We start from the raw sequence: 18,180 nt of genomic DNA on the forward strand, positions 1-18,180 counted from the left end.
TCCTCCCTCTCTCTTCCCTTCTCTTCCCTCTCTCTCCCTCTCTCTTCCCTCTCTTCCCTCTCTCCTCCCTCTCTCTTCCCCTCTCTTCCCTCTCTCTTCCCTCTTCCCTCTCTCTTCCCTCTCTCCTCCCCTCTCCCTCTTTCCCTCTCTCCTCTCTCTCTCTTCCCCTCTCCTCCTTCCCTCTTTCCCTCTCTTCCCTTCCCTCTCTTCCCTCTCTCCTCCCTCTCTCTTCCCTCTCTCTTCAATCTCTTCCCTCTTCCCTCTCTCCTCCCTCTCTCCTCCCTCTCTCTTCCCTCTCTTCCCTCTCTCCTCCCTCTCTATTCCCTCTCTTCCCTCTCTCTTCCCTCTCTCTTCAATCTCTCTTCCCTCTCTCCTCCCCTCTCTTCCCTCTCCTCTCTCTCTTCCCTCTCTTCCCCTCTCCCTCTCCTTCCCTCTTCCCTCTCTCTTCCCTCCTCTCTTCTCTTCAATCTCCCTCTCTTCCCTCTTCCTCCTTCCCTCTTCCCTCTCTTCCCCCTCTCCTTCCCCTCCCTCTTCCCTCTCTCTTCCCTCTCTCCTCCCTCTTCCCTCCCTCTCTCTTCCCTCCTCCCTCCCTTTCTCTTCCCTCTCTCTTCCCTCTCTTCCCTCTCTCCTCCCTCTCTCTCTCCCTCTCTCTCCTCCCTCTCTCTCTCCTCCCTCTCTCCTCCCTCTCTCCTCCCTCTCTCTTCCCTCTCTCCTCCCTCTCTCTTCCCTCTCTCCTCCTCTCTCCTCCCTCTCTCCTCCCTCTCTCTTCAATCTCTTCTCCTCTCTCTTCCCTCTCCTTCCCTCTCTCCTCCTCTCTTTCCCCTTTCCTCTCTCCTCCCTCTCTTCCCTCTCTTCCCCTTTCTTTCCTCTTCTTCCCTCTTCCCTCCTTCTCTCTTCCTCTCTCTTCCCTCTCTCCTCCCTCTCTCTTCCCTCTTCCCTCTTTCCCTCTCTCCCTCTCTCCTCCCTCTCCCTCTCCTCCCCCTCTCTTCCCTCTCTCTCCCTCTCTCTTCAATCCTCTTCCCTCCCTCTCTCCCTCTCTCCTCCTCTCTCTTCCTCCCTCTCTCCTCCTTCTCCTCCCTCTCTCTTCCCTCTCTCCTCCCTCTTCCCTCTCTCTCCCTCTCTTCTCTCTCTCTCTTTCCTCTCTCTTCCCTCTCTCCTCCCTCTCTTCAATCTCTCTCTTCCCTCTTCCTCCCTCTCTCTTCAATCTCTCTTCCCTCTCTCCTCCCTCTCTCCTCCCTCTCTCCTCCCTCTCTCTTCCCCTCTCCTCCTCTCTCTCTTCCCTCTCTCTCCCTCTCTTCCCTCTCTCTTTCTTCTCTCTTTCCTCTCTCCTCCCTCTCCCCTCCCTCTCCTCCCTCTCCTCCCTCTCTCCTCCCTCTCTTCCCTCTCTCCTCCCTCTCTCTTCCCTCTCTCCTCCCTCTCTCCTCCCTCTCCTTTCCCTTTCTATTTGTCTATCAGTCTTATTTCCAGCTCCTTCTGTTATCTCTCACTTAACTTCTCTCCGTCTCTCTTTTCTACCATCTTAACTCTCCAGACACGTCACACTTCTGAGTCAATCCCTCTACGAGTACATATCGTGTGTGTGTGTGTGTGTCCACACTGCGTGTATATATTTCTATGTGTTAATCTAGGTCCCCCTAAATCAAAGCATCAGTGAAACTGCTAAAGGAAGCAATATGGGGACCACCCATGCACAGTGTATTTGGTGTGTGTGTATGTGTTTAATTGATGTGTGTGAATATGTGCGTGTGTGTACACCTTTGTGTGTGTGTTTGACTAGAACCATGGTTTATGGTGGTGGATTAGGGTTGTTTGTCATGGAGGCCCAGTGTTTTAGTCAAACCATCACATCAGAGAAGAGCTCACTAATGTCTCCATATGATAACTATCAGGCTGTTGTTCTAGGTGTGTGTGTGTGGTCCATGTCTAACTCCTCCTCTGTCCTCCGGTCTCCAGGGAAACCATTTGGAACCTCCGTGTGGCCTTCCTCCAGGAGAGAGTTATCAACCAATGGGAATCCTTCACCATATGGAATGCTGGGAAACAGGGCCGGAAACTATACCGCTGCCTCAGTTCCTTCAGTCAGAAGAAGGTATGTACCTTTTCAACAGCCAATGGCAAAAGGTTATGCAACACTTGCTAGCCAATCAGGAGAGGTTAACAAAACTCCATAGCCAATTAGGTTGCATCTTCCACAGTCAGTACTCTCTGATTGGTAGGATCAGGTGACCCTCCTCCCCAGAACACAGTGCTGACCTTAGATCTGTTTGCAGGTTCAATGATCCTTTATCCCGTGTCCTCTGATCCATCATGACAACACAGAGCTGTTTATCATGTGTCCTCTGATCCATCATGACAACATGGAGCTGTTTATCATGTGTCCTCTGATCCGTCATGACAACATGGAGCTGTTTATCCTGTGTCCTCTGATCCATCATGACAACATGGAGCTGTGTCCTCTGATCCATCATGACAACACAGAGCTGTTTATCCCGTGTCCTCTGATCCATCATGACAACATGGAGCTGTTTATCCGGTATCCTCTGATCCGTCATGACAACATGGAGCTGTTTATCCCGTGTCCTCTGATCCATCATGACAACATGGAGCTGTTTATCTTGTGTCCTCTGATCCATCATGACAACATGGAGCTGTGTCCTCTGATCCGTCATGACAACACAGAGCTGTTTATCCTGTGTCCTCTGATCCGTCATGACAACATGGAGCTGTTTATCTTGTGTCCTCTGATCCGTCATGACAACATGGAGCTGTTTATCCCGTGTCCTCTGATCCATCATGACAACATGGAGCTGTGTCCTCTGATCCGTCATGACAACACAGAGCTGTTTATCCTGTGTCCTCTGATCCATCATGACAACATGGAGCTGTTTATCCCGTGTCCTCTGATCCATCATGACAACATGGAGCTGTGTCCTCTGATCCGTCATGACAACATGGAGCTGTTTATCCCGTGTCCTCTGATCCGTCATGACAACATGGAGCTGTTTATCTTGTGTCCTCTGATCCGTCATGACAACATGGAGCTGTTTATCTTGTGTCCTCTGATCCGTCATGACAACATGGAGCTGTTTATCCCGTGTCCTCTGATCTATCATGACAACATGGAGCTGTTTATCCCGTGTCCTCTGATCCATCATGACAACATGGAGCTGTTTATCCCGTGTCCTCTGATCCATCATGACAACATGGAGCTGTTTATCCCGTGTCCTCTGATCCGTCATGACAACATGGAGCTGTTTATCCCGTGTCCTCTGATCCATCATGACAACATGGAGCTGTGTCCTCTGATCCGTCATGACAACATGGAGCTGTTTATCCTGTGTCCTCTGATCCGTCATGACAACATGGAGCTGTTTATCCCGTGTCCTCTGATCCATCATGACAACATGGAGCTGTTTATCCCGTGTCCTCTGATCCATCATGACAACATGGAGCTGTGTCCTCTGATCCATCATGACAACATGGAGCTGTTTATCCCGTGTCCTGTGATCCGTCATAACAACATGGAGCTGTCCTCTGATCTGTCATGACAACATGGAGCTGTTTATCCCGTGTCCTCTGATCCGTCATGACAACATGGAGCTGTGTCCTCTGATCCGTCATGACAACATGGAGCTGTCCTCTGATCCATCATGACAACACAGAGCTGTTTATCCCGTGTCCTCTGATCCGTCATGACAACATGGAGCTGTCCTCTGATCCGTCATGACAACATGGAGCTGTTTATCCCGTGTCCTCTGATCCGTCATGACAACATGGAGCTGGGTCCTCTGATCCATCATGACAACATGGAGCTGTTTATCTTGTGTCCTCTGATCCATCATGACAACATGGAGCTGTTTATCTTGTGTCCTCTGATCCGTCATGACAACATGGAGCTGTTTATCTTGTGTCCTCTGATCCATCATGACAACATGGAGCTGTTTATCTCGTGTCCTCTGATCCGTCATGACAACATGGAGCTGTTTATCCTGTGTCCTCTGATCCATCATGACAACATGGAGCTGTTTATCCGGTGTCCTCTGATCCGTCATGACAACATGGAGCTGTTTATCCCGTGTCCTCTGATCCGTCATGACAACATGGAGCTGTAGGAGGAGCCAGCCGGTCCCAACTGGTCATAATGGGTCGTGGATCACAATCTACTGTTACACTGACTGATACACCAGGTGTGGGGGGCTGCCTTAATCGACATCACGTCTTCAACACCCGGGGAACAGTGGGTTTCACTGCCTTGCTCAGGGGCAGAACAACAGATGTTGACCTTAATAGTGTGTACATACATTTACAAACAGCGTGTGTGTGTGTGTGTTGCTCAGGTTCGAGCGTTCTGCGACGTGGATGTGAATAAGATCAAGAAAGGCTTCTACACCTATGAGGAGTCCAAGGTGAGACCTTACACTCTAGAACCGTAGATACCACAACACTCTAGAACCATAGATACCACAACACTCTAAAACCAAACTACCATAGATACCTGTTACGCACGCCTCTATGAAGAGGGAACGCAACCCCCTGCTACAACTCAACTCTCCGTGAAGTGAAAAAGGTATGGACTGTAGGTGCGAGTAAGGATGACAACAGGCAGAATGTGGTACCGTTTACAAGGACTTTATTCCTTCACACGGTAATATGGGGAAAAGGGGCTGGACGGAACCAAAGCAAAGAAAGTAAATCTCAAAGCCCCCCCTCTCCTATCTTACCTGCCTACCCACTACTTACCTAATTTAGCACCACCTGGTGCCCTAACCAAAATACAGGGGGTGGTCCATCCAGGTCTTACCTATTGTGCCTAGACAGTGAATATGCTACGGGTATACAGTGCCTTGCGAAAGTATTCCGCCCCCTTGAACTTTGCGACCTTTTGCCACATTTCAGGCTTCAAACATAAGTTAATACTTTGTAGCGCCACCTTTTGCTGCGATTACAGCTGTAAGTCGCTTGGGGTATGTCTCTATCAGTTTTGCACATCGAGAGACTGAAATTTTTTCCCATTCCTCCTTGCAAAACAGCTCGAGCTCAGTGAGGTTGGATGGAGAGCAGATTCTCGATTGGATTCAGGTCTGGACTTTGACTTGGCCATTCTAACACCTGGATATGTTTATTTTTGAACCATTCCATTGTAGATTTTGCTTTATGTTTTGGATCATTGTCTTGTTGGAAGACAAATCTCGGTCCCAATCTCAGGTCTTTTGCAGACTCCGTCAGGTTTTCTTCCAGAATGGTCCTGTATTTGGCTCCATCCATCTTCCCATCAATTTTAACCATCTTCCCTGTCCCTGCTGAAGAAAAGCAGGCCCAAACCATGATGCTGCCACCACCATGTTTGACAGTGGAGATGGTGTGTTCAGGGTGATGAGCTGTGTTGCTTTTACGCCAAACATAACGTTTTGCATTGTTGCCAAAAAGTTCAATTTTGGTTTCATCTGATCAGAGCACCTTCTTCCACATGTTTAGTTTGTCTCCCAGGTGGCTTGTGGCAAACTTTAAACAACACTTTTTATGGATATCTTTAAGAAATTGCTTTCTTCTTGCCACTCTTCCATAAAGGCCAGATTTGTGCAATATACGACTGATTGTTGTCCTATGGACAGAGTCTCCCACCTCAGCTGTAGATCTCTGCAGTTCATCCAGAGTGATCATGGGCCTCTTGGCTGCATCTCTGATCAGTCTTCTCCTTGTATGAGCTGAAAGTTTAGAGGGACGGCCAGGTCTTGGTAGATTTGCAGTGGTCTGATACTCCTTCCATTTCAATATTATCGCTTGCACAGTGCTCCTTGGGATGTTTAAAGCTTGGGAAATCTTTTTTGTATCCAAATCCGGCTTTAAACTTCTTCACAACAGTATCTCTGACCTGCCTGGTGTGTTCCTTGATCTTCATGATGCTCTCTGCGCTTTTAATGGACCTCTGAGACTATCACAGTGCAGGTGCATTTATACAGAGACTTGATTACACACAGGTGGATTGTATTTATCATCATTAGTCATTTAGGTCAACATTGGATCATTCAGAGATCCTCACTGAACTTCTGGAGCGAGTTTGCTGCACTGAAAGTAAAGGGGCTGAATAATTTTGCACGGACAATTTTTCAGTTTTTGATTTGTTAAAAAAGTTTGAAATATCCAATAAATGTCGTTCCACTTCATGATTGTGTCCCACTTGTTGTTGATTCTTCACAAAAAATACAGTTTTATCTCTTTATGTTTGAAGCCTGAAATGTGGCAAAAGGTCGCAAAGTTCAAGGAGGCCGAATACTTTCGCAAGGCACTGTATGTATGCCCGCGGGCCTCTTGCCTAAGCTCTCCCTAGGTGCCTTCCCCTTCCCCCCTGGGAACAAATGAAACAGGAGAACAAATACTTTCTCAAGCAAACTAAGAAACAAAGGACATCAAATAAGCTCTATCTGAGCAACAAACTCACTGAACATATCAACTGCTACCAACAACTAACTTAAATTATCCACAGCCATCAGCCTCCTCTCTCAGCAATGATTCTCTATCACATTCAATCTCTCTGCAATGACCTCCCAGCAATGACCTCCTGAACAGAACACTGGCTTTTATATAGCTTCAGAATGAATGTGTAACTGGAGACAGCTGTGTCTTGACGAGGGGGCGGGGTCAGCTCTCCAATTAGCCATGGAGTCGACCAATCAGCTGCTTGAGGGATTTCAGGAGGCCATTTCCTGAAATAAACACATGCAAATAAACAAACTATAACACAAACTGGGGAACGTAACAATACCACAACACTCTGGAGCCAAACTACCATCGATACCACAACACTCTGGAGCCAAACTACCATAGATACCACAACACTCTGGAGCCAAACTACCATAGATACCACAACACTCTAGAACCATAGATACCACAACACTCTAGAACCAAACTACCATAGATACCACAACACTCTGGAGCCAAACTACCATAGATACCACAACACTCTAGAACCAAACTACCATAGATACCACAACACTCTAGAACCAAACTACCATAGATGTCAGATCAGATCCTGGAGCCAAACTACCATAGATGTCAGATCAGATCCTGGAGCCAAACTACCATAGATACCACAACACTCTAGAACCAAACTACCATAGATGTCAGATCAGATCCTGGAGCTAAGCTACCATAGATACCACAACACTCTAGAACCAAACTACCATAGATACCACAACACTCTAGAACCAAACTACCATAGATGTCAGATCAGATCCTGGAGCCAAACTACCATAGATACCACAACACTCTAGAACCAAGCTACCATAGATACCACAACACTCTGGAGCCAAACTACCATCGATACCACAACACTCTGGAGCCAAACTACCATCGATACCACAACACTCTGGAGCCAAACTACCATAGATACCACAACACTCTGGAGCCAAACTACCATAGATACCACAACACTCTGGAGCCAAACTACCATAGATACCACAACACTCTAGAACCATAGATACCACAACACTCTAGAACCAAACTACCATAGATACCACAACACTCTGGAGCCAAACTACCATAGATACCACAACACTCTGGAGCCAAACTACCATAGATACCACAACACTCTAGAACCAAACTACCATAGATGTCAGATCAGATCCTGGAGCTAAGCTACCATAGATACCGCAACACTCTGGAGCCAAACTACCATAGATGTCAGATCAGATCCTGGAGCTAAACTAACATAGATACCACAACACTCTGGAGCCAAACTACCATAGATGTCAGATCAGATCCTGGAGCTAAGCTACCATAGATGTCAGATCAGATCCTGGAGCTAAGCTACCATAGATGTCAGATCAGATCCTGGAGCTAAGCTAACATAGATACCACAACACTCTGGAGCCAAACTACCATAGATGTCAGATCAGATCCTGGAGCTAAGCTGCCATAGATGTCAGATCAGATCCTGGAGCTAAGCTAACATAGATACCACAACACTCTGGAGCCAAACTACCATAGATGTCAGATTAGATCCTGGAGCTAAGCTACCATAGATGTCAGATCCTGGAGCTAAGCTACCATAGAAGGAGAAGTCATAACCATGTTATTATGTGTCCTTTTCCTCTCCTCATTGTTCCTCCTGTCTTCCTCCCAGGAGAGGCCCAAGCCTCATATCCCTGTACTGCACTACAGAGATGCCTCTCCACCCTACATCATCTGTGTCAAGCTGGTGAGTAAGAAAGTGTGTGTGCGTCTGTGTGTCCTGTTGTTCGTTGTTCCAGATCGTATCTCCGCCAGGTCGGTAATCTCTGCTAATGGTATAATGAGCTAGGGTGTAATGTGCCCTGGCACAGACACACACACGTACACACACACACGTACACACACACACGTACACACACACACGTATAATACACACACACACGTACACACACACACACGTATAACACACACACGTACACACACACACACGTACACACACATATAACACACACACAAACACACGTACACACACATGCACGCACACACATGCACGCACACACACACACACATGTACACACACGCACACACACACGTACACACACACATATAATATACACACACACACACACACACGTACACATACACATATACACACACACATATAATATAAATATACACACACACACGTACACACACACACACACGTATACATATACACATACACACACACCACACACGTATAATATAAATATACACACACACAGGGTATAATACACACATGTATACACATAATATATATATATAACACACACACGTGTAATATAAATATATAACACACGTATACACACATACACACAAACACACGTATACACACACATGCACGCACACACATGCAGGCACACACACACAATAATATAAATATATACACACATAATATAAATACATAACACATAATATACATATATACACACACACACACACAGGGTATAATATAAACATATAACAACACACACATATAGCATATACACAACCTCACTGATCTATTCTAATAACCAGCAATATAAATATATAACATACCATGAAATATCACTGATACTTTGACCGGCGTATAATATAAATCACCACAAGGTCTTATAACCAACCAGACAGGGTCCTAATATAAATATATAACAACCATAAGGGTATAATATAAATAGTTATAAATATAATATATAACAACCAGACAGGGTCTAATATAAATATATAACAACCAGACAGGGTCTAATATAAATATATAACAACCAGACAGGGTATAATATAAATATATATCAACCAGACAGGGTATAATATATAATATATATATAACAACCAGACAGGGTATAATATAAATATATAACAACCAGACAGGGTATAATATAAATATATAACAACCAGACATATAAATATATATATATATATAATCTAATATAAATATATAACAACCAGACAGGGTATAATATAATATATAACAATAAGACAGGGTATAATATAAATATAAACAACAGACAGGGTATAATATAAATATATAACAACCAGACAGGGTATAATATAAATATATAACAACCAGACAGGGTCTAATATAAATATATAACAACCAGACAGGGTATAATATAAATATATAACAACAGACAGGGTATAATATAAATATATAACAACCAGACAGGGTATAATATAAATATATAACAACCAGACAGGGTATAATATAAATATATAACAACCAGACAGGGTCTAATATAAATATATAACAACCATAAATATATATATAAACAGTATAGGTATAATATAAATATATAACAACCAGACAATAATATAAATATATAACAACCAGACATATATATAATATAAATATATAACAACCAGATAGGGTATAATATAAATATATAACAACCAGACAGGGTATAATATAAATATATAACAACCAGACAGGGTATAATATAAATATATAACAACCAGACAGGGTATAATATAAATATATAACAACCAGACAGGGTCTATATATAAATATATAATATATAGACAGGGATATAATATAATATATAACAACCAGACAGGGTCTAATATAAATATATAACAACCAGAAGGGTATAATATAAATATATAATAACCAGACAGGGTCTAATATAAATATATAACAACCAGACAGGGTCTAATATAAATATATAACAACCAGACAGGGTCTAATATAAATATATAACAACCAGACAGGGTATAATATAAATATATAACAACCAGACAGGGTATAATATAAATATATAACAACCAGACAGGGTATAATATAAATATATATAAATATAATATAAAATATATAACAACCAGACATATAATAAATAATATAAATATATAACAACCAGACAGGGTAATATATAATATAAATATATATAAATAACCAGACAGGGTATAATATAAATATATAACAACCAGACAGGGTCTAATATAAATATATAACAACCAGACAGGGTATAATATAAATATATAACAACCAGACAGGGTATAATATAAATATATAATATAGGGTATAATATATATAACAACCAGACAGGGTATAATATAAATATATAACAACCAGACAGGGTATAATATAATATATATAACAACCAGACAGGGTATAATATAAATATATAACAACCAGACAGGGTATAATATAAATATATAACAACCAGACAGGGTATAATATAAATATATAACAACCAGACAGGGTCTAATATAATATAAATATATAACAACCAGACAGGGTCTAATATATAATATATATATAACAACCAGACAGGGTCTAATATAAATATATAACAACCAGACAGGGTATATATAATATAAATATATAACAACCAGACAGGGTATAATATAAATATATAACAACCAGACAGGGTCTAATATAAATATATAACAACCAGACAGGGTATAATATAAATATATAACAACCAGACAGGGTATAATATAAATATATAGATATAATATAAATATATAACAACCAGACAGGGTCTAATATAAATATATATAACAACCAGACAGGGTATAATATAAATATATAACAATAGACAGGGTATAATATAAATATATAACAACCAGACAGGGTATAATATAAATATATAATAACCAGACAGGGTCTAATATAAATATATAACAAATATATATATATAAATATATAATAATATAAATATAATATATATATATAACAACCAGACAGGGTATAATATAAATATATAACAACCAGACAGGGTATAATATAAATATATATAACAACCAGACAGGGTCTAATATAAATATATAACAACCAGACAGGGTATAATATATAATATATAACAACCAGACAGGGTATAATATAAATATATAACAACCAGACAGGGTATAATATAAATATATAACAACCAGACAGGGTATAATATAAATATATAACAACCAGACAGGGTCTAATATAAATATATAACAACCAGACAGGGTCTATATATAAATATATAATAACATACATATACATATAATATATAATATAAATATATATATAACAACCAGATATATATATATATATATATATATATATAATATATAACAACCAGACAGGGTCTAATATAAATATATAACAACCAGACAGGGTATAATATAAATATATAACAACCAGACAGGGTATAATATATAACAACCAGACAGGGTATAATATAAATATATAACAACCAGACAGGGTCTAATATAAATATATTCAACAGTTATAAAGCCTTAGTAACAACCAGACAGGGTATAATATAAATATATCAGGGTTAATATAATATATAACAACCAGACAGGGTGTAATATAAATATATAACAACCAGACAGGGTCTAATATAAATATATTCAACAGTTATAAAGCCTTAGTAACAACCAGACAGGGTATAATATATAACAACCAGACAGGGTCTAATATAAATATATTCAACAGTTATAAAGCCTTAGTAACAACCAGACAGGGTATAATATATAACAACCAGACAGGGTCTAATATATAACAACCAGACAGGGTGTAATATAAATATATTCAACAGTTATAAAGCCTTCCTAACAACCAAAGTTAATTTGGTGTAATATAAATATATCCAGTTATAAAGCCTTAGTTATTTGGGATTTGAATTGCCTCTGGGTTTAGAAAACACACACACACACACACATTCAGCAGACACACACACACACACATTCAGCAGACACACACACACACACACACATTCAGCAGACACACATACTCTGTTGGCCAGCCCAGGCAGACAGACAGGTAATGTTGTGTTTATCTAATTATGAGCTGCAGACAGCTAATCGACTGGCCCTGCCTCCCAGAGCTTCTAATTGGCCAATTATGGGAATCAGTGATTATTCAGTCAGAGGACACTGGGACCTGGACTCAATCTCTCTCACACACACACACACACACACACACACACACACACACACACACACACACACACACACACACACACAAACATATTCAGCAGACACACACACACACACAAACATATTCAGCAGACACAAACACACACACACAAACATATTCAGCAGACACACACACCTGGAGCCAATCACACTATTAATTGTTAAACACACCCATATGTTACAAGTACAGGATTGGGTTTAATTCCATTTAAATTCAATGTTCAATGAACACCTGGAATTTAATTCGGTTTACTTTCTGAATTGACTGGAAATGAATTGGATTTGGCCCCAGCCCTGGTCCTTATCTCTTTAACTGTTGACCAATCAGATGCCAGAGATAACTCAAAACAGGAAGTGACCTCACCTACAGACAGGAAGTATGAGACTGACCATGGGCGTTGGTGATAATTAGAGCGATGACCAGCATCTCCTCCTCACTCTGACTCTTTTCATGTTCTGTCATTTCGTTCTCCCAGGACATGACCGGAGGAGTGTTTGAGGAAAAGTCTCTCCATCTGAAGAAGTCTCTCCATCTTGAAGAGTCTCTCCATCTTGAAGAGTGGACTACTACCACTTCAACTAACACTCTGAGATGTAGAGACGATGGGATGGAGAGACAGAGGGCGGGGGGGGGGTCTGGTAGATGGTGATTGAGTGTTTGAGGAAAACCTGAAGTCTCTCCATCTTGAAGAAGGAGTGGACTACTACCACTTCAACTAACACTCTGAGATGTAGAGACGATGGGATGGAGAGACAGAGGGCGGGGGGGGGGGGTCTGGTAGATGGTGATTGAGTGTTTGAGGAAAACCTGCAGTCTCTCCATCTTGAAGAAGGAGTGGACTACTACCACTTCAACTAACACTCTGAGATGTAGAGACGATGGGATGGAGAGACAGAGGGCGGGGGGGGGGGGGGGGGGGTCTGGTAGATGGTGATTGAGTGTTTGAGGGTTGGATGCTGAGAAGGATAGATGGACTATGACAGTCATCTGGTGTGTGCCTGCCTGCTGTCTAGTTAGTGTAATATGTGTGGCAGCATGTCCATGTTGATCGTGGAGATAAATCACAAATACAAACGTTTCCAATCATGTCTTCCGAAAGAGACTTTCCAGAAATATGTTGTGCTGTCCAGTCTCTCACACACACACACACTATACACTATACACTATGCACTATACACTATACACACACTATACACTATACACTATGCACTATACACTATACACACACTATACACTATACACACACTATACACTATACACTATGCACTATACACTATACACACACTATACACTATACACACACTATACACTATACACACAGTATTCACTATACACACACACACACACACTATACTCTATACACTATACACACACTATACACTATACACTATACACACACACACACACACACACACTATACACACACACTATACACATACACACACACACTATACACACACACACACTATACACACACACACACTATACACACACACTCTCATATTTGTTTTTCTTTCCACAAGTCTCCTATAAAAACCTCAGGAACAATGATGTATTTTAGAGTACTATGCTCTGACACACACACTACACACACACACAACACACACACACTACACACACACACCATGGCCAGTAAGGGCATTCGTTTTCCCATACAGAGCTCTTGAGTTTCACTGTTCAAAGGTAAACAAACCTTACCACCAACACCAATGCTATGGTATTTCAACAGAAACCTCCTGGAACTCTGACCACAGCTAGCTACACATGGGATTCTGGGTAGTGATATAGTGGTAAAACAAATAGGTGGGTAGAAGCCAATCACAGAGCGATTTAAAGTAACGCTCCCTGTATTTTCTGTTCTCCTCAAAAGGTAGGGAGAAACTCACACAAAATCAAAAAAAGATGGTGTGTAACCTGGGAAACCTCTCTCATGGTTACCATAGTGACAGGCTAGCTGAGCCCAGTACAGAGCTGGAGAAAACTAGCACTTCCAGTTAATTAACACATGGTTTCCACGTCTAACCCCCAACACACACACCCTCCCTGACCTGTCCACTCTCTCCCCGTGGACTGTTTACATTCTGACTGGAGCAGAACACTGATTCCTCTGATTCACTAGAGGCTTTATATCTAAATCACCAGGGTTACAACAGAACACTGATTCACAGGGTTACAACAGAACACTGATTCACTAGAGGCTTTATATCTAAATCACCAGGGTTACAACAGAACACTGATTCACTTTATATCTAAATCACCAGGCTTTCTATCTAAATTTACAACAGAACACTGATTCACTACTGAGGCTTTCTATCTAAATCACCAGGGTTACAACAGAACACTGATTCACAAGAGGCTTTAAATCTAAATCACCAGGGTTACAACAGAACACTGATTCACTAGAGGCTTTATATCTAAATCACCAGGGTTACAACAGAACACTGATTCATTAGAGGCTTTATATCTAAATCACCAGGTTTACAACAGAACACTGATTCACTAGAGGCTTTCTATCTAAATCACCAGGGTTACAACAGAACACTGATTCACAAGAGGCTTTCTATCTAAATCACCAGGGTTACAACAGAACACTGATTCACTAGAGGCTTTATATCTAAATCACCAGGGTTCCAACAGAACACTGATTCCTCTGATTCACTAGAGGCTTTCTATCTAAATCACCAGGGTTACAACATAACACTGATTCCTCTGATTCGCTAGAGGCTTTATATTTAAATCACCAGGGTTACAACAGAACACTGATTCACTAGAGGCTTTAAATCTAAACCACCAGGTTTACAACAGAACACTGATTCCTCTGATTCACTCGAGGCTTTATATCTAAATCACCAGGGTTACAACAGAACACTGATTCCTCTGATTCACTCGAGGCTTTAAATCTAAACCACCAGGGTTACAACAGAACACTGATTCACAAGAGGCTTTATATCTAAATCACCAGGGTTCCAACAGAACACTGATTCACTAGAGGCTTTAAATCTAAACCACCAGGGTTACAACAGAACACTGATTCACAAGAGGCTTTATATCTAAATCACCAGGGTTACAACAGAACACTGATTCACTAGAGGCTTTAAATCTAAACCACCAGGGTTACAACAGAACACTGATTCACAAGAGGCTTTATATCTAAATCACCAGGGTTACAACAGAACACTGATTCACTAGAGGCTTTATATCTAAATCACCAGGGTTACAACAGAACACTGATTCACTAGAGGCTTTATATCTAAATCACCAGGGTTACAACAGAACACTGATTCACTAGAGGCTTTATATCTAAATCACCAGGGTTACAACAGAACACTGATTCACAAGAGGCTTTATATCTAAATCACCAGGGTTACAACAGAACACTGATTCCTCTGATTCACAAGAGGCTTTAAATCTAAACCACCAGGGTTACAACAGAACACTGATTCCTCTGATTCACAAGAGGCTTTATATCTAAATCACCAGGGTTACAACAGAACACTGGACCCCGATTTCAGCTCCAATCAAGAATGTTTTGAAAGTCTACAAAATGTAAAACTTGAAGTTGATTCTTCAGAACTCCATGTTATTACTTTTTTGTTAGGTTTGTGTCAGTTTATTTTCAAACCCTAAAATTGGCAAATGTTGAAATCCTCAGAGAGATGCGAGAGTGTGGGGGTGTGTGTGCCCAACAGAGAAGTGTGCTCACAAGCGGGAAGGAAGGGGGGAGTTGAGAAGGAAGGAGAGAGGGAGGGGGAGGAAGGAATGTGTGTTCCATTCTAGAAGGTTCTGTGGACAGCCGAAGCGTTCTGTCTGTCAGGGTGTTTGAGAAGAGCCAGGTGACAGCACGGATAACAGGAGATCTATAGCTCTGAGTGTGTGTGTGTGTGTGTGTGTGTGTGTGTGTGTGTGTGTGTGTGTGTGTGTGTGTGTGTGTGTGTGTGTGTGTGTGTGTGTGTGTCTGTCTGTCTCTCTGTGCGCGTCTCTCTGTGCTTGTGTGTGTCTCTCTCTCTCTCTGTGCAAGTATGTATGCGTCTCTGTGTGTGTGTGTTTGTGTCTCTCTGTGCGTGTGTGTCTCTCCCTCTGTGCGTGTGTGTCTCTCTCTCGCTCTGTGCAAGTATGTATGCGTCTGTGTGTGTGTGTGTACTCCGTGGGCCAGGTCAGGGGTCGTGGTGTGTAACTATTTAAGATGTTGGAGGACTCGGTGGGTCAAAGGTCACATCAGACCAGTCAGTCACTCCTCTTAAAGTAGGTTTAGGCTCCATTCCCAAATTGCACCCTAGGTAGTGCACTACTTTTGACCAGGGTCTATAGAGATTCTGTTTACTTGTATGCTTTAAGCTGCCAAGTCAAGTACAGCCTACAATGTAAAGAGCAACAACTGCTGATGTTATACTTCTACATCTGGACTGCTGCTCTTTGGGGTTTTGAGGCTGGGTGTCTCTAAAGCAACAACTGCTGATCTTATACTTCTACATCTGGACTGCTGCTCTTTGGGGTTTTGAGGCTGGGTGTCTCTAAAGCAACAACTGCTGATCTTATACTTCTACATCTGGACTGCTGCTCTTTGGGGTTTTGAGGCTGGGTGTCTCTAAAGTAACAACTGCTGATCTTATACTTCTACGTCTGGACTGCTGCTCTTTGGGGTTTTGAGGCTGGGTGCCTCTAAAGCAACAACTGCTGATCTTATACTTCTACGTCTGGACTGCTGCTCTTTGGGGCTTTGAGGCTTGGTGTCTCTAAAGCAACAACTGCTGATGTTATACTTCTACATCTGGACTGCTGCTCTTTGGGGCTTTGAGGCTGGGTGTCTCTGCTACATTTAGGACTCTGATTACAGCCTTTGAGCAGCTCTAGTCTTCAGGCATCTCTGACTTTAGTTAGTGTGTTATAGAGTGTTTATAGTGTGCTATAGAGTGTTTATAGTGTGCTATAGAGTGTTTATAGTGTGCTATATGTTTATAAGGTAGCCTAGCAGTTAGAGCGTTGGACTAGTAACTGAAAGGTTGCAAGATCAAATCCCTGGTAAAAGGTAAAAATCTGTCGTTCTGCCCCTAAACAAGGCAGTTAACCCACTGTTCCCCGGCAGGCCGTCATTGTAAATAAGAATTTGTTCTTAACTGACTTGCCTAGTTAAATAAAGGATAAATAAAATAAAAATGGTGTTATAATTATGTTAAAATGTGTTTGTAGCCATAATAGATCACAGACTATATATTTATTTTACATGTTTAAAACCTTTCTATAGAGTTAGAGATAATAAGTGTGTGTGTGTGTGTGTGTGTGTGTGTGTGTGTGTGTGTGTGTGTGTGTGTGTGTGTGTGTGTGTGTGTGTGTGTGTGTGTGTGTGTGTGTGTGTGTGTGTGTGTGTGTGTGTGTGTGGAGGTGGTACATGTTGATATTTCCCTAAATGTGTTACATTTCTGAAGCTGTCAGGGGAGGGAATGTGACAAGTCGGTTACACGGTTGACGTTCTGACTGTTTTCTCACGGGAAAAGCGCCCCAGAACCAAGGGGGCGGTTAGTGTGACTAGCTGTCGGGTCAGAACAGATGGAGAGCGCAGGAATCTGCTTCGCTCATTGGTTTCCAGAATATAGACTTCGGGGCCCTCCAATCTAGTCCTATGTCTGTTACTAATAGGCTATTTAGTATACAAACAAATAAAGCAAACGCTTCTTACACGTATGAGCTATATTATCTCAAAGCCGTTTAATTAAGATACACATTGTAGGCAATTACACATGAGTTTATTGATCTGTATTACTCAAATATATCGGTGCAAGTGGTTACTGCTTCTCACCCGCGGGGGCTATGTGAAGGTGTTT

At 41.7% G+C, this 18,180-nt stretch overlaps 1 protein-coding gene across 1 annotated transcript; it reads left to right on the forward strand.

Moving 5' to 3' along the window:
* Nucleotides 1-1,953: 1,953 nt before the first annotated feature.
* LOC135530264 (queuosine-tRNA galactosyltransferase-like) lies at nucleotides 1,954-13,010 on the forward strand (the record flags this gene model as incomplete). The annotated part of the gene is made up of 4 exons (XM_064958614.1): nucleotides 1,954-2,089; nucleotides 4,338-4,406; nucleotides 8,123-8,197; nucleotides 12,837-13,010. Coding segments are annotated over 4 exons (454 nt in total), but the record flags the coding sequence as incomplete, so codon positions are not given.
* Nucleotides 13,011-18,180: the final 5,170 nt, after the last annotated feature.

This window comes from Oncorhynchus masou, unplaced genomic scaffold (assembly GCF_036934945.1).
Source record: "Oncorhynchus masou masou isolate Uvic2021 unplaced genomic scaffold, UVic_Omas_1.1 unplaced_scaffold_1307, whole genome shotgun sequence".
NCBI classification, from domain to species: Eukaryota; Metazoa; Chordata; class Actinopteri; order Salmoniformes; family Salmonidae; genus Oncorhynchus; species Oncorhynchus masou.